Source organism: Cricetulus griseus, chromosome 7, assembly GCF_003668045.3.
Source record: "Cricetulus griseus strain 17A/GY chromosome 7, alternate assembly CriGri-PICRH-1.0, whole genome shotgun sequence".
Lineage (NCBI taxonomy): Eukaryota > Metazoa > Chordata > Mammalia > Rodentia > Cricetidae > Cricetulus > Cricetulus griseus.
In genome coordinates, this window is record NC_048600.1 from 98,691,868 (window position 1) to 98,714,330 (window position 22,463).

Genomic DNA, 22,463 nt, shown 5'->3' on the forward strand with positions numbered 1-22,463 from the left:
TGTGTGTGTGTGTGTTGTGTGTTGAAGTGCCCTTGAACATATGTGCTCAAGAGTGTGGAGTCCTAAAGTTGAAGTCAGGAGTCATCCACCAACAAACACCAGCGCTCTCCATTCTGGCTAGTCTGAGTAGCCAGCTTCCTCTGGGCATCTTGTCTTCCCCTATGAAGCTGGAAATACAGAGGCTTCAGTGTTCTTGTGAGTTCTGGGATCTGAACTCAGGCCCTTTGCTTCTGCAGCAAGTACCAAGCTGGAAGCTTTCCACCCCTGTCCACTTTTTTTTTTTTTTTTAAATTTCCGTGCTCATTAACTCATTTTGAGTTTCTGTTATTGGTCTCACATACCTGTATAGTTTATGTTTTCTTACTCTGTGGCTATGGAATGTCTTTTGTGACTAGTGCCATTAGTGTTTATATTTCCTTTTGGTTACTATTTGTCTTCTGTGTATTTTTCCATTTTACAGTTTTAAGGAATTTTTTTTAGAAAGGCTACTTGAAATTCTTATGTTTTTATATATGTTGATTTATGTATAATTTAACTTGAGCATATTTTAGTTTCCCTCTTGGTTTTTTTAAAGTTTAAAAGTGAACACCCATGCCCTGAAAACCTTCACACACAGAATTCAGAATTCTTTATTTGGTCCTGGTAATCATGTCTGTCTGTCTAACTGTCTGTCTTTGTGTGCATATTGTTTCTGATTGAAGGGTGTGAGATGGTTTGGGGCTTCCTTTAGTGATAGGACACAAATGAGATTTGCTGTTAAGTGTAAAGTTTTGTGTTGTATCATTTATGCTGCCCTGTCTCTCTGCCTCTGATATGAACATTGCACATAGAGCATTCAACAGATTATTTACTCAGTAACAGCAAAAAGTTCATCCATGGACAGAGGAGTTCTCAGCAGAGCTGAGTAACAATCACAATAGAAGTGGTAACAGTATTTTGAATTCTCCATCAGCGAGTGGAAGTTTTCTGCATTTCAAGACTCGTTCACTGTAGGATGTTTTAAATAATAAATCTTACTGTTTTCTCCTCCAGTTTTTATCATGTGTTAAGATTTACTTGTTAAAATTTTAAAAAATACATGAATTATCTAGTAATAAGAATGATGTTTTATTGAAATAATCATTAAGCATGGGATTTGTTATTCTATAAGAAATAGTCAACTCAAATTCATATTTGGGATGTGCTGTAGGAATTTCACTTTCAAACATTAAAATCATAGCTTAATTATACATTCTATATTTTCTAAATATTTTCCAGATTATTTGTAAATTTTGTTCTCTAAAATTACTGTTTATACAAATTGTTACTAAATCTTACTATATTGACTCATTTAGAAATGGTGTATACTAAATGGCAAATGTCTCAGATTTTGTTGGGTATGCTGAGAAATTCTGCAATCTTTTTAGTAATAAGTTACATAAAGCGACTTATATCTAAGTTTGACTTTAAATATCATTGACTACTACATTTAATAAGTAGCCAACTGGTTAATATTATCCTTTCTAAATGTCGTCTGTTTAATTTCAGAATACGAAAATGGAACTGTTCAGAGACCCTTTACAGCTTTAGAATTTGTCACTTTGTTTATAGGAACGATTTCGTTGCTTTTATTCTCAGATTTTTGGAGTCAGATATTCCTACCTTATGTATTAGAAATGTTTTATGTTAAAAGCATGATTTTAATTATTTATGATTGAATTCATAGAATTTCTCACTCATATTTCCATTCTGGTTTTTCCCTCTAATTTTAGGATCCTGGTCGTAGTCTTGCAGGAGAAAATCGCTGCCTTTGATAGCTGTACTTTCACAAAAAAATTTTTTGTCACAAGTATGTACCAAATCATTTTACTTCCTGTGGTGTGCATTTGTGTTTCTGTTGCTGACTGGATCCTGTCAGCAGTGGGTTTCAGCTATGGTCTATGCCCTAAGATTAGTAGCCCTTAATCTTAGGAAGGAATTTTACCATGGCAAAGCACTTGCCTCTGTATATAGTATAACATTTTCTTTATATACTCAAATTGAGTGCCTCTCACTGTTTCCTGTCACTGTTTTATGTGGCTGTTATCAAGTCAGTTAGCATGTCATATGTACGGAGAGAATGAGTGGATTGTGCTGTAGGAAGGACTTTAAATTTGAAGGACTATTTACCAGCTTCCTTTGCCCACAACTTTCACCACTGCAGAAGCTCAACAGTTAGCCCAGAATCTAGTTCCAACCCCTGTTCAAACACAAGTTTACAGAAAGGCAGAGGATTGAGATAGGAAGGGATGTGAGGGGTGAGTTTATTAATTTTAAGGAACTAGAATTTCAGTCCGGGACACAGATAATTACATGCATCCTATACTACACACCATGCTATATGATATAATATTTCTATGTAGCACATGTTGAACATTTGTGGACCATGAAGAATTTTAAGACTAGCCCATCCCTCCATGCCCTTAATGGTTTTTTCTGAGCTGTTCACCCATTATGCTTAAGTACCTCTATGATGGGAACAGTTAGTCAGCAGAAGGCTGTGTAGTTCTGTGTGCTGCAGGTGAGTTAGTTAGAACACAGTGGGATTTCTTGGCTTTCCCTATGGATTTGTCATTCCATTTCAGCAGTAACTTGTATTTTTGTTGTTTTTAGTTCTTTTGCTATTTGATATTGATTGCAGATAAGGGTGTGATGGCTTCTGGAGTGTTAAGTGTTTCTTTTTTGACCCCATTTAACTTTATTCTGGAGCATGTATTCCTTGGTAGTTACTTCTCTATTAATTTAGTAATTCAGAACATTAAAATGGGGTGATGGAGACTTACATCATTGGTTTTCCTTTAAAGATTTATTTATTCTTACAATTTTATATGTATGTGTGGAGGCACACTCAGATGCAAGAAGAGGTCTTGGTGGCCTGGAACTGGAGTTACAGGCACTTATGAGCCACCTGGCATGGGTGGCCTGAGCCAAAGCCGCTTCCTCATAATAACAGTAAATGTGAACCATCCCTTGAGCACCTCTATTGTTGTTTTGTGTTGTTATTTTTTGTTTGTGTTTTATATTATTTCCAGACAGGCTTTTTCTGTGTAGTCCTGGCTGCCCTGGAATTCTGTAGACCAGGATGGCTTAACTAACAGAGATCTGCCTGGATCTGCCTGCCAAGTGCTAGGATTAAAGGTGTGTGCTATCACTGCCTGGCTCCCCTGTTGTGTTGTAAATTATTTTTTATTACTGTTGTGCCTTGTGGATACACAATCTATGGCACATGTTTGTTGGTCAGAGAACAACTTTCAGGAATTTCTTCTCTTCTATCTTTCTGTGGACTTTAGGAGTTATAACTAGGGTCTTCAGGCTTGTGTGGCACACACTTCATCACGGAACCATCTTAGTTGCTCCATTATTTGATGGGAGGAGTTTTTTTTTAAATAATTTATTTTGACTTTATTTTATGTGCATTGGTGTGAAGGTGTCACATCCTCAGGAACTGGAATTACAAACAGTTGTGAGCTGCTATGTGGGTGCAGGGAATCAAACCCTGGTCCTCTGGAAGAGTAGCTAGTGTTGTTAACCGCTGAGCCATCTCTCCAGCCTGGGAGGAGTTTTTTTTAATGCAAATTATATTTTGAAATTTTTATCTCAAAGAAATTTTTTGTAAGTTATTATTTTTCTTATTAGTAGTAAATGGCAGAATAGAAAATGTTAACAGTGAATAATGAACACTTAATAACTGGGATAATAATAATTGAGTTATGAGATAATTATCTTATAACTTAAATATCTATATTATTCTATAATATTGTTATTAATTCTTTGACATTTTATACACTGTATTTTGAGCATATTCATACTCCTCCCCTAGTTCCTCATAAGTCCACCCCTACTTTTCCTTCTATCCATATCTCCCTACCCACCCCTACTTCCACCCACCGCTATCTCCCCTCCCTCCCCTCCCTCCTCATCTACCCTTCTTCCCCTTGCTCCCCTCCCCTCCTTCCTCTCACTTCCCACCCTTAACTTTCCACCCACTCCTACCTTCCTACCTATCTGTATCTCCCTACTTACCTGACTTCCTGTCCTTTTTTTTTTTTTTTTTTAAGTTTTCTTTTAGAATTTATGCTCTGGATGTGTTTGATAGCTCTAGCAACACATACAAAAATAAATTAAATTTTCATATTAGTCTTACTATTTGATTTAGAGGACATAGACTTGTAATTATTTTATAAATTGGGATTAAAATTAAAATTTCATATTTTTATTATTTCTTTAAAATACAAATTATTAGCCTTTTTATTTTTTTATTCTTTTATTAGTTCAAATTAGGAACAAGCATGTTTCACATGTTTTCTTCTTCTCCTACCCCCCAACATCCCACCTGCCTCTAGCCATCGCCCCTATACAAATTATTAGCCTTGGTTAGTTAACAACAGTTTGGATGCTAGCGTTGCTGACTTCAGAGAATTTAGACGTCAGAGAATTTCTTTGTATTGTTAGCTCCCCGCCCCCCCTTCCCATTGCCTTCTGTCTTGTCCTGGCTTCTCCTTTTCAACAGAGTATCCTTCCTCACATTGTAGCGTAGCTCACGGTGGTATTAAAGTTGCCATCCTTTGCCATAGCCTCTGAGTGCTGGGATAATGTTACAGGGGGGTCTCTCTGTCTCCCGGACATGTGTGTGTCTGTTTCTGTGGAGCATTATTACTGTATATCCCTAAATATTGAACTGTGAGTTTCTGGACCCACTGAATAGTTGAAGAAAGTTGTCCTCCAGTATTAGTTTCTCTTGTACCATGTGAATTGTTCATGAGAGGAGGAGCAGTTCAGCAAGTGTCACCAGGGTTTCTGCCTTTGTAAGTGGCATACAACTGATAGCTAAGCCATTATTGTCTTGTGTTCTGTCACAAGAGGATTCTCACATACCCCCTCAGAGAATTTGTGCATCAACTCTCATGGACTGGGGATGTCTTAAAACTTCTATTAATAGAGATTGCTTCAGACCCGGAATATAAGGTTTTAGTTCTTACTTGGTAGCTGTGCTGAAGGATGAGGTTGGAGGATTGCAATTCAAGTCATATGTGGGCAACTTCTTAAAATAAAAGTGACAAGAAGGCTGTTGACATCTGTATTGGGCACTTGTTTAGTGTGTGTTAGGCTTTGGCTCAATACCTAGTATTGAAAACAAGAAAAAAAAAATCCAAATCAGGGGCTGGAGAAATTGTTCAGCGGTGAAGAGCATTGACTGTTCTTCCAAAGGTCCTGAGTTCAATTCCCAGCAACTATATGGTGTCTCACAACATCTGTAATGAGGTCTGATTCCCTCTTCTGGTGTACATGAAGACAGGTTACTCATATACGTTAAAAAAAAAAAAAATCCAAACCAAACCAAACCAAACCAACCAACCAACCAACCAAACAGAAAAACCCATCAAGTGGTTAGAAAGCTACAACAAGAACTTATTTCTTGCTTCCTACTATGTTTAACGACTTTTGTAGTTTCTTGCTGCAGTGCTGTGGAGCGTCATTAATAAATGTTTCCCTGTCCTAGTGACAGGTCTCATTTCATACTCGACTAGAAAGTGTCTTTCTCAGTCCTGATTATTTAATTTGTATACTCTAGGGATTGAGTTTGTGCAAGTGATTTGAAGTTGGAAAGATTGATGATATTCATCAAGAATCTGGCTCCTTGAATTACAGCTTTACTCAAGTGATTTAAGTCATGATTTCTGGCCTAATGGCTTCTACCTGAAATCCTAGCACTTTGATACTAAAACAAGATGGCTGCTATGAATTTGAAGCATTGGCTACATAGCGTATTCCAGGATAGCCTTAGCTGTGGAGAGAGATTCTATCTCAAACAAAGTGAACATAACAAGACTGAAAACACCACCATCACCAATAAAGAACATTTCACACCAAATTAAGTGTGATGCAATTCTTAATCCAGTGGCAAATGCTGCCACTCCATAGTGTTAATGAGGGTTATTTTTCTCCAATTTCTGCACCACTCCCAACCCTTCAGTTAATTTGTTTAGCTGTATTCAAAGTTGATAGAGATCTCATGTATTTTTTTGTGTTTGGATTTTGACTGATGCAGAGGCTGACTGAGGAGTCTGGAGATGGCACACTAGGGTGCCTTTTGTGGCAGCTCATTTGCCTGTAGCCTGTGCCTTGTCTCTGTTTATTCACACCCAGTGGGGATGTTTGTTTGTTAGGCAGAGTTTAATGTAGCCCAGGCTGGCCTCATCCTGTAACTTAGGATGACATTGAATTCCTTATCCACATGCCTCCATGTCTGGAGTGTTCTGGATTATAGGCCTGTCATGCTGGGTTTCTGCGATTTGGCACGGCCTAAGCAAACTCCTTAACAACTGAGCTGCATCTCCAGCCTGGTACCCAGTTCTGAAAGATCATGGCCTGTGTAGAATCACAAGATCTCCACTTAATGAGGATGTCCTTTTGATCATGCAGACATTTAACTTCTGAAGTAGAATGGGAAGCTCTTGCATAATGCATTCTTAGCTGAAGGCCTTGCTATGTATGGATACAATGAAAGTATTGTAAACTGAGTAGAGTCTGCTGTGCCCATCAGAGCAGGCATCATGGGGATTGGTGCCAAAGAGTGGATGGAGCAGGTAAAGGGAGCTGATAGAGAACTGTTAACGGAGTGCATCCAATAGGACGAGAAAGGAGACACCTTTGTGTTTGGATGTACAGAAAAGTTGGTCTTGAGCAGCTGTCCGATGTGGAAATTCAAAACCCAGGTATGAGTAGGAAAACAAAAGACAAAGACTGATAGATGTCATTAGCAGTCATTTTAAGGATCCTTTGAAGTTGTAAGGCAGATATGGAGTCTCCAGAGAGACCCGGGTGTCTGATAAACAGGCTCTGTGCATCTGCCTGAGTTTCAGTTTGAGAAGGAAAGTTATTGGTGCAGTCCTAATGTTATTAGTGTTAGAATGCCTGTTCTTTGTTTATGTTAATGATGAGTAACACATGGAACACATGGAAATGAGTTTAAAGTAGCTTTAAAATGCAAAGTTAAAATTTTGGTAAGAACAGCTTTGCTTGCTTGCTTTTTTTTTTTTTTTTTTTTTTTTTTTTTTTTTTTTTTCCATTTTGGGAAAGCAATGCCTTGGTGTTTATCCAGGCTGGCTTGGAACCACCACTCCCACATGTTTGTAATATACAGCAGAAAGGATTGGTGGTCGTATCATCTAGGTCAGTTTGTCTGTTAAATTTTCCTCCACAGCTTCGGGTTTTTCACAAGGTAAAGAGGGCTGCTCTGGTGTCTCCAGGCCCTGGGCAGAAAAATCTGCAAGTATATACATGTGCAGTGAACTAAACTGATTTTTTTAGTTTCCTGTTGAATTTTTGGATAGCCTTGTGCTGAAATTCATATGTTTCATATACATTCGAAATGAGCAGAAAATAATGTGCAAATTTCTTCAGATCTCATAGAACCTTAAGGCCATTAATCAGTCACATGATGTTTAAGTAAACCCTCAAATTGATATTTAAAGTGTATGTGCACATTTCTGGGTTGTGTTCACATTTTCTCATCTTTCGTGATCTTTGTGACTGGTGTCTAATATAACATAGAGATAGCATTCAACTTGGTTTGTAGCCTCATTATTTCTTCACCTTCTGACTCTCTGATTGCCTTCCTGCCTAATTCTCTCCCTCCCTCCTTCCCTCTGTCCATTCCCCCTCCTTTTAAGACTGGATTTTATATAGCCCAGGCTGACTTTGAAGTGCTTATAATCATGCCTCCGTGTCCCAAGAGTGGATTATAGCCATGCATCTCTACACATAGTGTTCAGGTCTTATTTCTTCCTTATGTAAATTTATAGCTGTTAGGCATGTATCTGTGTATCCTTCTGGAATGTATGGGTGGTGCTTATATGAAACTGAGTACACACTATAGTTTTTATGTGGATGTAATTTCAGTTCTCTTGGGAGTGAACATTTGGTTGTAAGTTTTTGTAATTATATATGTTTTCTTAGTGGCCAGTAATACCTATTACTTTTCACATATTTGCCAATGCATATCTTAGTTCATTTTTAAATAAAAAATATCTCAATATTGAGTTGTCAAAATTTTCTTAAATAGGTCATTTGTCATTTATGGGTTGCAAAAATATTCCTCTATTCTACTGGTTGTTTTTTTATTTTTTAAAAATTTTGTGTTATGAGTGTTTTGCCTGCATGTGTGTATTTGTTTCACATGTATTACTCCTGCACACAGATGCCAGAGCAGGGCATTGATTCTTTGGAAATGTAGTTTATAGGTGGTTGTAAGCTGCCATGTGGTTACTGAGTATAGAACGCAGGTCCTCCGAAAGAACTGCAAATGCTCTTAACCACCAAGCTGTCTCTGCAGTTCTTCTTTTTCATTTTGATGGTGTCCTTTTAAAAAACTATTTTCAGCTAAAGCTATGTATTAGCAATGTAGATTTGTGTGTGTGTGTGTGTGTGTGTGTGTGTGTGTGTGTGTGTGTGTGTACCTCTGGCTACCCTAGAACTCACTTTGTAGACCAGGCTGGCCTTGAACTCAAATCTCTATCTGCTTTTGCCTCCTGAGTGTTTGGATTAAAGATGTATTCTACCATTCCTGGCTTCATGTTATACTTTTAAGTATTATCCATTCTGAATGAATAAAAATGTTTTTAGATTCACTAATTTTACCATTTTTATGTGCATGAGTGTTTTGCCTGATGCCTTTGAGGTCTAGAACATATCCCCTGTTCCTCTGAACAACAAAGGCCCTTAACTGCCTAACCAGTTCTCTAGCCCTGAAGTATTGTTTGTATGTGGTGTGTAGCCAGAGTCTACCATAGGTAGCATCTTTCACCATTGGCTTGCCTGGTACCTGTAATATAGATCAGCTGATTGAGGTCAGTGTGATGGTGTAGTTGCTCGCCTTTAGCCTCTGTCACTGCACATGGTAGGAAGAGGTAGGCAGATCTCAGAGCTTGAGGCCACAGGGTTGAGCGTAGGGAAGTCTTACTTACCTAATGTGTTAAAGTTAAGTCTCTTTTAGGAGCAACTTTCTGGCCCGAACAACTTTTCATTTACCTTAAAATTCTTTACTCATACAAGAAGCCAGGCCAGGCTGGCCTTAAACTTGCTGCAGCCCTGCTACCACAGCCTCCTGAGTACTCAGATTAACTGTGTGAGTCGTCACAGTTTTTCTTCCATAGTGGAGGAGTTGATATGGGGCTCTTGGATTCTATATTATTTCCATTGGAAATCCTGAGTTCTGTTAAGGTCCAGTTGCCTTTCTTTGTTAAATGGTCTGTAAACATTAATATTACAGATGTTCAGGTCCACCACTGTGTTATACCCCTTTGCTCATTTTTTTAGAGTTTAGCTGAAAGTCAAAGAGGAGTCATGCTTATAAGGTTGGGATGATGCCAGCTGTAAAATATAGTTTGGCTAAGCAGTAAACAATTTGCTTTCACTCCCCTGTCCTGTAATTCCTGAGGTTCATTTGAGTTCCAGTAGGTAATTTGTCTTCCTTAGGTTGCAATCACACATGTAAAGAAGACATGTAATAGCATCTAATATCAGTGGGACTAGTTATGAGAGCTGATTTGAAGTTATATTGTTTAAACTTTAGATGTTTTTTTCCTTTGAGACAGTAGTCTTGACTGAACTTGAGGCCACTCTTTAGTCTTCACATGTCCTGTAAGTCTTGATGTTCTTGCTTCCACCACCCTTACTTTAGCCTTTAAAGCTAATTTTCAAGATCTCAAATGTGATGTTAGCATTCAGATGTCTCATTTCAAATCTATACTATGTAGTAGAAAATTGTGTGTTGTCTTTGTACAGCTTCAGGATGCCTTTTTTCATGTATGCCAGCATAATATGCACTCGGCAATGACAGGAACACCACCGTTTCCTATAGAGTCAACACAAAAGAGAAGGAAACAGTTCTTAACCATAGGATAACCCTAATCAAGAGTATGGAAAGTGATAAACAGTAAATACATCATAGAACCATTTATCCTATTAATAGCTGGCATCGGAACCAAGAAGAATGAAATGGAGTGCTAACATAAGTACGTTGCATTATCTCGAATCTTTCTGCTGAGGTCTTTATGCTCATTGGCCACATTAGCATTAATTTCTTAGTATCTGGTTTTAATTGGTCTCTTGCCCTTAACTTCTTGTACCTATTGTATGATTTCTGTCCTCTCCAAAAATTCTTTTTAAATGTATGAACTTCAAACTTAGGAACTTAAGTCATTTCCTTCTAACTTCCTTTGTTCTTCAGGAATAACAGTATAAATGCATAGTTAGTAAAAAGTGGTTACCAGGTCTTCCTGAGTCAATGGAGCAGAGCATGCATCAGGAAGGTAAACAGAGAATTAAAAAATACAGGTCATTTAAGTGTTAAAATAATGAATACTGGACCGGGCAAGGTGGCATACACCTTTTATCCCAACACTCAGGAGACAGAGGCAGGCAGATCTCTATGAATTCAAGGCCAGCCTGTCTACAGAGTGAGTTACAGGACAGCCAGGAGTACACAGAAAGACCCTGTCTCAAAACAAAACAATGATTACTATTATTTGAATTTTACCAGGTTTTGAAAAAGAATCAAGCATTTGATTTTTGTGCTTTTCTTTTATGAAGAAGTGATGAATTAATGAAAAAGTTATGAAATTTCTTAATAATGCTCTTTGGAACTTGTAGGTTGTTATCCTTGTCCTGGGCCAAACATGAATCCCATTGCTCTTGGTAGCCGCTGGCTTGCTTATGCAGAAAACAAGGTAAGGCATTGCTCAGACTTGGGTTAGTTGTAATGGGGCAGGTGTGGAAGGACATTTTGTGTTATATGTTGGCAAAAACCAGTAGTGAATGTTTTTTGGATTGGTTTTACTTGTACATCTACTAATCTGACTTTTAAGGATTCATAGCTGGGTCTGGTGGTACATATCTTTGGTTCTAGCACTTACAAGCCAGTGGTAAGAGGATCACCTCAAGATTTGGGCTAACCTGGGGTGCCCAGGCCAGTCATATATGGCGAGCCTTAACTCAAATAGAAAAATCATATTTTCTTCTTTTGTTTTTGTGTTAGGGTCTCCTAAGCTCAGGGTGAACTTGATGTTCCCATCTCCTGCATTCACTGGGACTAGCAGCACATGTCATTACACCAAAGCTGTCCTTTAAACAAAGGCTTCTGCATAGAGCTGCTTGCCCAGAGATTGTTTAATATTGAAATAAGCACTGAAGTTCACTGTCACAGCAATACTTTCTAAAGACAGCAGTTTCTAGGAATATTTAGAAAACTGTCTTCTTGCGTAGATTGGAATCATGGTGCATGGAACTATTTTTATTGACCTTATATGATCAGCCAATTGTTGTAATGATTAAAGCACATGAAATGCCTTGTTGGATATGGATGAATGGATATATGAATGAAGGTTGCCATAGTATGCTTTTATATCTTAGCATTTTATTTATGTACCATCCAATATAAAACATAAATTTTGATTTTATGCAAGAAGGTATGAAATCTTTTTTTATGCTATTTAGGATTCTGCCTGCAAATATAAAATAAAATATAAAAGTACTGTTGGCTTTGAGGATTAGCATTTTTGTTTCATTTTTCTTGGTTACATGGTTATTGTGTCTTGAGAATATTATGAAATAGTACAAAATAGTTCTTGACAAAATCAGGATGTGGTACTTAAAGTAAGTACTTGGTGAAGCCACAGAACTCGTAAATCAACTGGTCTCTGGAATGTGCAGAATCAAGAATGGCCTGATGAAAATCATTTTTCTAGATGAAGTCCTTAATTCTTTTTCCAAAAGCCTGTCTACAAAAATTAAGATATTTTGCATGTTATTGAATGCTCTATTTATATTCCTTCTTGTCTGGTCTCTTCATTTTCCCGTAAAAATAGCTCGTTTCAAATTATTCTTTTCAAACAATGCAAGAGCCGTACAGTTAAATGGGGTGACATAATGGTGTCTCCTAATGTTTATATCTGTAATGCATTTCCCTTGAGTGCTGGAGACATACACAAAGAAAGTGTATAAACCATCCCTTGGCACTTGCCGATATAGTCCCACATGCGGAAATCTGCACATTTGTAGTTGGAGGTTTAATTAGTTACCTACTGTTTTTGAGAAGAAGCAACTTCCTTGAGAATTGCATTTTGTTTTCTGTCTTTATAGATACAAATGTGAATAATAGTTCTAGTTCCTGTCACATGCAGGAACCAAGCAGGATATGCATTGCCATTATGTGCAGAAAGAGTCATAAATAATAGTACCTAGCAAAGTTGGGTTAAAATTTGAAGAACAGTTTTCAGACAGTGTGCTTGACTATGTGGTGTGGTGTGGTGTGGTGTGATGTGGTGTGGTGTGGTGTGTGTGTGTGTGTGTGTGTGTGTGTGTGTGTGTGTGTGTGTGTGTGTGTGTGTGTTTGTGTGTGGTCTTTTGCAAGAAAAGTAGGCTCTGTCTCTTCAGGCTCCTTCTGGTTCTTTCTAAGGGACATCATTAGAAAGCCAGCTCTGTCCTGTGGGTGTGGTCTTTGTACTCAGGTGTGTTTCTTTATAGGACTTCTCAATGCAAACATGTCACTTACATATAGAAAACAGGAATGCAGATGTATTTGTACATCTGTATATGCATATTCACATGATGTAGAAATGAGGTAGCATACTGATACTTTCAGCAAGTTCTTTCCTGTTCCTATTCACAGTCATATGTTCTTCCTTTGCGTGTCAGACTCTGATGTCAGCATCTGTCCATGTGTTCAGTTCCTGTAATTCAAATGTAGTCACAGATTGCTCACCCCTACCACCTCAATAGGCAAACCAGAGGTATGCCTACTGCCACTGCTGCCTAAACCTGCAGGGGTACAGTTTGCCTGTCTTCCTGGGGTATTTAAATGTCTTCCTTCCTTCCTTCCTTTTCTTTCTTTCTTTCTTTCTTTCTTTCTTTCTTTCTTTCTCTTTTTTACAATTTTTATTGGTGTGTGTGTATGTGTGTATTTCTGTGCACACATGTACACAAGCATGTATGGAGGTCAGAGAACAACTTGGAGTTATTTTTCTTCTTTACCATGTGGGTTCTGGATATTGAACTGAGGCTTGGAGGCAAATCCCTTCATCTGCTGAGCCATTTCATATTTTGTTGGTTGGCCATTTTTCTCTTTTGTTCTTCTTCCATTTTGATTAGACTTTCATTTAATTTTACATTGTGTATATTTTATATACATTCATATTTTATGTGCCAATGTACATAATATATATACATGTAGTTATATATATTTCCCTTTTACAAAATGTAACATAATATATTTGTTCCTTAATGATCATTTTGCTTAATATTATTTTCCAAAATTAGTCCATTTGTATGTTGATACAAATGTAATTTTTTCTATGCTGTTTCTGACCATATTTTCATGTACAAATCTTGACTCAGTTGTAGTTAAACTGAAGTGTTTAAGGGTATTGGTTATTTTTCCATTTGTTTTTTGAATACTAATTAGTATTTTCTCTTTTTTTTCATTTTCTCTTTTTATGTAGCATTAACAATTTTCTATATGTATGATGGTGAGCTGGTATAGAGGGTGAGGATGTTTGCTGTCCATATGGATTGTGATGAACTGAAACAGGGAGAATGGTTCAGCCTTTGCACAATGCTGTTTTTCTCTACTTAAGCAGCAGGAGGCAGCAGAGGAATAATTTTCATAATGTTTGACTGGATTTGTGGTTGAAGGAACAAGCCATTCTTTCCATTAGCTACAATAGTCACTTTCCACATTTACTCTGACAAACACGTTTACTGATCAGAAAACTTGAATTCTGCTCATTGTGACTTCACAGACATGGCCTGAAAAACAGCTTGGCTTCATGGACCTGACTTAAGATGCTCTAGTCTGTTACATTCATATTGCTTTGAGGGATTTAAAAACGTGAGTCAGGAATAAAAGGATTACATGGTACTCTGTGCCACAGAACCCAATTTTAGGTCATAAAAGGTGTTTTTCAAATTTTATTTATTGATTTCACAGGCTTTGAAATTACCTGTTACAATATCATGCTGTTCGCATGCCCTGCTATTGTCATTTTACTTTTAAACTGTTATATGAGAATCTTACTTATGATTATTTTTGGTAAATATAAGCGTGTTGTTGCCAGTGAAGAGTTCGATCCTGAGTTTCTGCTGAATACTCGAGAATAAAATCGTGATTCACATCGACAGTTGGAAGTCTAGTTTGTTCCAAGTGGCAAGTGCTGGGAGCCTCTGAAGTGGACAGTTAGCGCTTGTACATAGTTGGTTTGTGTACTCTCTGTCCCCTTTCCCACAGACACAATTGGACATGCAAATAGGCTAAAATGTTTTGCCTGTTCTTTTAGGTTTCCTTTTATAATCCTTGTAGAGGAATTAAGAGGAGAAAACATCCAATTTGTTAGTATGTCAAATATTTAATGTTAGGAAGTTATGTGTAAGTCCTTTGATTATGTTTTTTAAATTTATTTGTGGAAAGGCTGCCAGAGCCGGAATCCTACCATTTCAGCGTTTATGAATTCTTAAAGCCTGTTCATCGTGTAATTAAAACCATAGTTGAGCATGAAACTGCCTGAGTGGCACCAGAAGATTATAAAAAGGGGTAAACGTGTCTCAGCAGGGCTTTTAGCTGTTTTGTCTGCAGTACACTCATGCAAACATTCCCACCCACAATCATTATTATGCATGGTAAATAGCCACTGTCTAATAGCCTGTAGAGTTAAACAGCTTAATAGAAAATGACTCTGGTGTTCTCTTCTCCCCGTTACCCCAGTTGATTCGATGTCATCAGTCTCGTGGTGGAGCCTGTGGAGACAACATTCAGTCTTACACTGCCACAGTCATTAGTGCTGCTAAAGTGAGTACCTCAGAAGTTTCTAGGAGTTGTGATTATGTGGAGTAATTAACCAGGTTTAACTGCTGAACTGTGATGAGATGGTCCATTTCGTTTTTATTCACAAGTGCAGAATGAATGTAAGAAGTCATAATGTTTTACCCTTTTGTGATTTGGAAGTTAATCTTTCAAGGTTAATAGTTCTTTTATTGCAAAGATCGTATGGTTTGCACTTAACTCCATTAAAAACCTGGATGTATTTCAACCGGATTCAGGTCTGGTAACTAATTAATACCACATTACAGTGAATTGTACAAGTTTTAAGTGGCAATTCGGGTTCTTTTTTCTGTGATTTGCATCTTCATACCTACACTGACAGGCTTGTGTACATCCTGTGCGTCTTTGAACAATTTTGAGTCTTCTTGCTTTCAAAACTTCCTCATGAAAACTTGAGTTGGTCCCCTGGCACATTCAAAGATTCTTTCATATCTAGAGGCTGGCCCCTTGCTGTTTGTCAAGTGACTTCTCTCTGTGTGTGAGGATTAATTTTAACGCTGTCTGGTAAACTTTGTGCTGATTATAAGGTATTCTTACAACCACCATCCTTTTGAATTGTGAAGTCTACAACAGAGTGATTCTAATAATAGGGACGACAGAGTGAATCTGCATGACAGCATGTAATAGAAAGCACAACTGCTCAGAGGACAACAGTCCAAAGTCAACCACAGAGAGGGAATCAAAGGTCACACTGTTTTATGTTAAATACAAAAATACTTCAAGATTGTCACAACTGCTTGCATGGTGTGCATTAGAATGTGTCCCCAGGCTTGATGAGAGAAGTGTTACATTCGCTTCACTCACAAACAGAGGAAGGTAAAGTCTTTACACTCAAAGCACTGTGTGTTCATGTTGCTCTGGTCCTGTATAAAAAGACTGTAATTAGGTGAACTCTTGAGTGTTCTCCTGTGAGTTCATCTATAGTAATTTAACAAAGAAGTACCGCTTTGAATGTTAGACCCCTGAACTTAACTGTCTCATACATGTGGATCCAGACAGCACATCACTTTGAATGACCCACTGGGGCTGCACTTTATGCTTTTGTTTGTTGTTAGTTTTTTTTCCCCCTTTTATATAAAAGGAAAGGGCCTGGATTCATTTTGAAAGTGTTTTGTTGTGGGTATATGGAAATGAGGCTATTACAAGTCTGAGCCTCCTGCATTCCCCCACTTTTTATTGGGATATGAAGTATGTATTCAGATCTTCCTTGTTTAGGCTCTAAAAAATTACAAACCTTGCTGCCTTACAATTGTAATCCTAACACTTGGGGGGCTGAGGCAGGAGGATCCCTGCAAGTTCAGGCTAATCCAGGGTATATACTGAGATCAAGGCCAGCATGAGCCACATAGTACTAAGTACTTCTCACAAGTACTTCTCACTAAGTACTTCTCAGTTTGTCTCCCCAGAGAAATTTTCAAAAGAGCATTTATAACTAATTTGGTCATTAGAATTTATGTGTGATTGGCATATACTGTACTGTTCTGGATCCACAACTCTAGAACTTAAATTTTCAGATATACTTTTAATTTAAGCACATATTAAATTCTGAGTTGGTAAATTGTATTTGTAAACAACTCAAATGTTTGTCATTAAATAGGTTTGAAAACAAACAGCAAAAAATAATCCATATAACCTGACCTACTGATAGCATAGAGACCCTAGTCATAAAGCTGGGGAAACAGCATTGGACCAAATCAAACCGTCTGAATGTGGGTACCAGCTAGAAGCCCAACACAGTCTATGGGACCTCTAAGAGTGGAGCAAGTCTTTAACCCTAGAGCACAAATGGACTTTGGGAGCCCATTCCCGATGGAGGGATACTATTGCAGCCCAGATACAGCAAGGGGGGTCTAGACCCAATCCCAAACAATATGACAGACTTTGAAGGAGTCTGGGGGTAGGTTGGGGTGGGTTGGGTGGGGAACATGGGAGATCGAGGGAATGGGGGGATGGATATGTAAATATGAGTAATTAAAATAATAAAATAAAAAATAAATTTAAAAAATCCATACAGTATTCTGTTTATTTGGATTCATGTCTGAAGTCATGAGTATTTTAAAGTTTCCTTGAAATATTATCAAATTATTTGAAAATTTGTTTGTTATTTTTGTTTTTTGAGTCAGGCTTTCGTGTAGCCCTTGCTCGCCTCAAACTCACTATGGCTGGAGATGCTTCTGGAATTCTACTCCTCCTGCATCTTCCAGACACAGTGATCCTTGATTCATAACCATTATGTGGATTTTATTTTTACATATAAAGTATTTGAAAGTTGCATTAGTTTCTGCCTCAACTGGTAATTTTCCCTCATAAGGTACTAGAGAGTATTTGTTGTTAATATGATCTCCCAAGGAATGTAATAGTTTCAAATTGCATAGTAACTAAGTGAATTATTATAATCCAAAACACTTCCTTTGTCCTGTTACTGTTATATTGTAGTCATTGTACCAGAAATATTCATTCATTCTTTCTTTTTTCTTTTTTTTGAGACAGGGTTTGTCTATGTAGCCTGGCTGTCCTGCAGCTCACTCTGCCAGTTACCTTGTTTTTATTTGTTTGTTTGTTTTTGTTTTTTTGGTCTTTTTTGTTATTTTGTCTTTTTGTTTTTCCTTTTCTTTTCAGAGCTGAGGACAGAACCCAGGGCCTTGTGCTTGCTAGGCAAGTACTCTACCACTGAGCTAAATCCCCAACCCCTGGAACTCACTCTGTAGACCACAGAGATCACCTGCCTCTGCCTCCCACATGCTGGCATTCTTTAATGTGCCACCACTCCCTGGCCAGAGTGTATTAAATTGACTTGAAAAAATTTTCATAAAAGGGGCTGAGGAGAGGACTCAATGGGTTAGGTGCTTCCTGTACCAGCCTGAGGACTTCTGCTCACATCCCCTGCCTCCACTTAACCAGATGGCCTGGTATGTAACTCCAATGCTGGGGATAGTGGAATCAGGAGGGCCTTGCTGGTCAAGCATTCTAGCCAAAACAGCAAGCTTTAGATTCAGGTGAGAGATCCTATTCCAATAAAAAAATGAGGTTGGAATTCTCGACTCCATGTGGGTATGCCTAGCTATGCACTCCATGCCTCTTATCTAAACACAGAGAAACATCCAAAGATAGTTTTAGTTTTCTATTTATAGTTTAAGGATCAGTAATTATGAGCCATTTATGTTGGTGTACACCTGTTGTCTCAGCTATTTGGCAGGCCGAAATAGGAGGTTCACCTGAACTTAGAAGTTGGAGACTTGCCTATGCAATATGGTGATTCTACATGTCTTTTTCTTTCTGTTTCTGAATTGCACAGACACACAAATACAAAAGCAAATAAGATAGGATAGAGAATAAACAGTGAAATATTAAATAAGATAAGAACAGTAAGATTGTGCCTATTTTTCTTTAAATGATGACATGTTACCTTGATAAAAAAAAATTGCTAAGATCATGAAAAAAATATCAAACTAGAGTCATATCTGGCAACTGATAAGTAAAAATAGTAGAAAACACAAATGATATATAGGGTAAGATATATCACATTCCCTGTGGAGTAATCCTACAGTGTGACAATGCTTGTTACTCAAAAACAGTGAGTTTTATCACACTTAACAAAACCATGGCTGAACTCAGTAAGTAAAGATGGCTAGTCCTAGTTTCGGCTCTATTTCTATCAGTATTGATCATCTCTGCCAGTTATCACGATGTTTGGTTTCTTACTTATCAGAATTTACTCTAAGATTTTTTTAAAGCTCTATTGAACACAAGGAGAGGTTGACTCTTCTATTGTTACCCTGCTCCCACCTCCCAGATGCAGGATCACAATAACATAGAATTACAATCACACAGGACATCCTGAATGCCACCAGGCTAATCTGGAACTCACAGGGTCTGTCTGGACTCAGCCTCCCAGGTTGTTTCAACCCAAAGAAAGGAAGGGGTCTAATCAGGTAGAAGTCCTTGGCAAGGCTAATTCCAATACATGACTCCCTACAGGCAGAGGTGTGGTAGGTGCATCTTATGTCTTTACAACCTTCTAGCAAGAACAGATATCTCCAGGCCTGTGTGCCACACAGGATGCCTGCATTACCTTGTGTTTGGGTTTTGATCTCCCAACACTTTACTGTCTTAACTAATGTGCAACACCTTCTGCAATAAATATTTCACAAAAACATCTAGAGTATTGGTAGGTTTGTTTAACTAGCTTATTATGATGGGGCATAGAGTATAAGTTTTCTTAATTAGGTAATCTGTGGTGGGTGTGTGTACCTGGAGCAGGTGCCTTGGGTTCCCAGAAGAAGGTGGAGGATCCACTGGAACTGGAGTTACAGGCTATTGTGAGCGGCCTGACAGGCTGGGATCTGAACTCTGCTCATTCAAGAACAGTGCCCTTAACTGCTGAGTCATCTCTCCAGATGCATAGGTTAAATATAAATCAATCTCTCTCTCTCTCTCTCTCTCTCTCTCTCTCTCTCTCTCTCTCTCTCTCTCTCTCTCTCTCTCTCCCTCCTTCCCTCCCTCTCTCTCTCCCTCCCCCTTCTCTTTCCCTCCCCCCTTTCTCTCCCTCTCTCTTTCATTTTTTTATTTATTGCTTTTAGTGTATATGTGAGTGTGTGCCTGTGTTCCATGGCATGCATGAGAAAGTCAGAAGCTAGGAAGTTTAAATAAAACACTGCTTAAACAGTTAACCAATAATCATACAGCCATAATTCAAATCTAGAATTATCTCTGTCCAGATATGATCTTTAACCATTGTCCTAGCCTATTTTGCTTGTAATTTGTTCCTATTGACCTACGGGTCAGGAATACAAAACAGATACCTGGTTGGGTAACCACATGCCAAAAATTAAGAACCTTGGCTAGGTGTGGTGCACAGTTCTTGCAAGAGGACTGTCCCAAGGTTTAGACCAGTAAGAGTGGCAAATAGTTTCAAAAGTAAAACATTCCTAAGAATGTTAAACTGTAAAGTATACTTAAATAAGATGACCAGCAAAGTTCTGCCTGCTGAATTCAAGCACAAAGATAAAAGTTAGAGAAGACTGAAACCAAGGGGGGCAAAAACCCACAAATCAATTGCAACTGTTTTGTTTTGTGCTAAAATCTCAAACTGCAGTGATTATAAAACACATTAGTGTTCCTCAATTAGCAGCCAAACATTTGTTTCAATAATTCACAAGAAACGACTTACACCAAGTGTTGTCGAGTAAGCCTCTGAAGGACCCAGGGAACCAGGCGCCACAGTGTATTGATGTGGAGCGAGCAGGAAGCTTTATTAACCTCTGAAGTGCCTCAGCTGCTGCATGCCCACCATCAGTGCTAATGGAGCCATTCCCATGCAGAGGTACCAAACCTTTATCAGCAAGGCCTTTCAGAGTGAGAGTGTCTGCTTGGGTATCTGTGTTTGCCCCAGAGCGTATCAGCTCATGCTTTTATGCCAAAGAATATGAATAGAACTGGGGCACATAAAAAGTGGGAAGAAATGAGGAAAGCAAATCACAAGGCAATGGCAAAAGTCACCAAGAAAACAAGAGAAAGGCAGTGTATTTCAGTCATGTTGGCGTGAAAACTTGATGTGTCTTTGGAAAGAACAATGACTATTGGTAAAAGCATCTTTTCTTTTTTTCCTTAAATACAACCCCTTTATAGTCACCAAATCTGAGACTCTTAAGAATCATTGCAGCCACCTAAATCGTGTGTGTGTGTGTGTGTGTGTGTGTGTGTGTGTGTGTGTGTGTGTGTGTGTGTGTGTGTGTCTGTGTGAATGCTTTTTACATCAACAAAGACTTTGCTTGAGAATGAACATAAGTGAGCCAGGTATGGTGGCATAGGCCTTTAAATCCCAGCACTCTGGAGGCAGAGGAGAAGCAGGCAGATATCTGTGAGTTCAAGGCCAGCCTGGTTTACAGAGTGACTTCTAGGACCGTCAGGCTATACAGAGAAACCCTGTCTTGAAATAATGTACATAGTAAAAATTTAGCAGTCATTCTTAAAGTCTGTGTCATGTTGGAATGAAGCATATCTCCAAGCATTTTTACAGTGAGCAGCGGATGTGGTGCTGTATTATTCACACACCTTCCCACTTTATCCAAATAGCTAATACCTACTTAGACTGGATACAAAAATATATGAGGGCAAGACACCAATTGGGAATAGAGAAATCATCTGTATAATCTGAAATATTTCAATTATTTAAACTTTCTTCAATCCCTGATTATTTTGCCAGAGTGCTCTCACAAAACAGTACTGTTGCATTAAGGCACCTGACCACGTGACTATAACAAAATGAGAGAGAAATCCATCACCGCCTTTAATCCTATAGACACGGTATATGTTCTCTTCCAATGCAGGCAAGTCTGCCACAGGGTCCCTTGTCATTTTGAACCTTTCTCTGCCCTATCAGTTGTCCCCCCATCCATTAGCGCTAATGGTGTTGCCCTCTCAAAACTGTTGTCGTTAAGTTATCAGGTAACAAGAGAAAACATGGGCATTTTTATTAAATCAATTGACCACAGTGGGGAGAAAAGACATTAATATAAGACGGTTAGGAGAGAGCTAGTAAACATAAATCAAGATTTTAAAATTGTAATCATATAATCTCATTTGAACAATTTCTTAGCACCAGCATAGAAAATTATCCTCTTTTATATTCTACATAAGGAAATTCAGGTTGATTGTTAGGGAAGGCAGTGACAAAAATCTAAAAGTTTAAACATTAATTTGAATTGCTAGTCTGAAATGAAGAAAATGTGTAGAAGATTATTTCCTTTCAAGGGTCCAAGTATCTATGCAATAATAGGTTTATCTTTATAGTAGCATAGTAAGACGAAAAGACAAATGGAACTAGATGTAAGTAAAAGACCACTGAAACACGCATGCACGCATCCACATGTTAGATCATATACCATATTACAGGTAAGGTTATTTTGCCACAATTATTTTTTAATATGTCCTTGAAATATAGGCTGCTTGTTCCAGCTTTAATGTGAAGAATCTCCTTCAAAAATTTGTTATTGGTATAGTTTTTTCTCTTCTAGCTTTCCCCCCCCCCCCCAGAGGAAAAAAACAACTGTTACGTTAAGAACATTTTTGCTCATGGTTTCACTTCTGTTTTTCTTTTTCAATACAGACTGAACCTAGGGCCTCTGGCATGTGAGGTAAACTCTCACTGAGCTGCAGCCCCTGCCCTAATTTCTATTAATAAATATCAGGGCAATCAGTTGAGATTCATAGCTTTACTCACTTGTTTTGAGTGCAATAGCGTACCAGGAACACTACATTGGATTGCTTCTTCTCACAGACAAGAAAGAAACCTGTCAACTACACTTCCTGTTTGATGTCATTTGTGTAGTAATTGTTATGGAAGGAGAAGGTAATTCCTATCGTTACTCTTATTGTGGAGTTTTTTCTAATAGTATAGGTATACTTTAGAAATTTAATCTTTTCCCACTTAGATATTTTGTCAATGTCTAAGTCTTTATCTTGATGAATATAAAACTTGATATGCCATATTTAAAAAATATTGTCACATCACTAACTCCTTTCTTACTGTGTCATACATTCTAAAGTATGTACATTAAGGGGATTCAGT

The 22,463-nt window shown here is 38.0% G+C and overlaps 1 protein-coding gene across 10 annotated transcripts in view; it reads left to right on the forward strand.

The window, feature by feature from the left end:
• Positions 1 to 22,463, forward strand: part of Bcas3 (BCAS3 microtubule associated cell migration factor) — a 487,638-nt gene that overhangs the window by 97,096 nt on the left and 368,079 nt on the right. For all 10 annotated transcript variants that reach the window (XM_027426382.2, XM_027426380.2, XM_027426386.2 and 7 more), the window contains exons 9-11: positions 1,752 to 1,828; positions 10,672 to 10,748; positions 14,777 to 14,860. In XM_027426382.2, the coding sequence (XP_027282183.1) occupies positions 1,752 to 1,828; positions 10,672 to 10,748; positions 14,777 to 14,860 (238 nt within the window). The remainder of the gene's footprint in view (positions 1 to 1,751; positions 1,829 to 10,671; positions 10,749 to 14,776; positions 14,861 to 22,463) is intronic.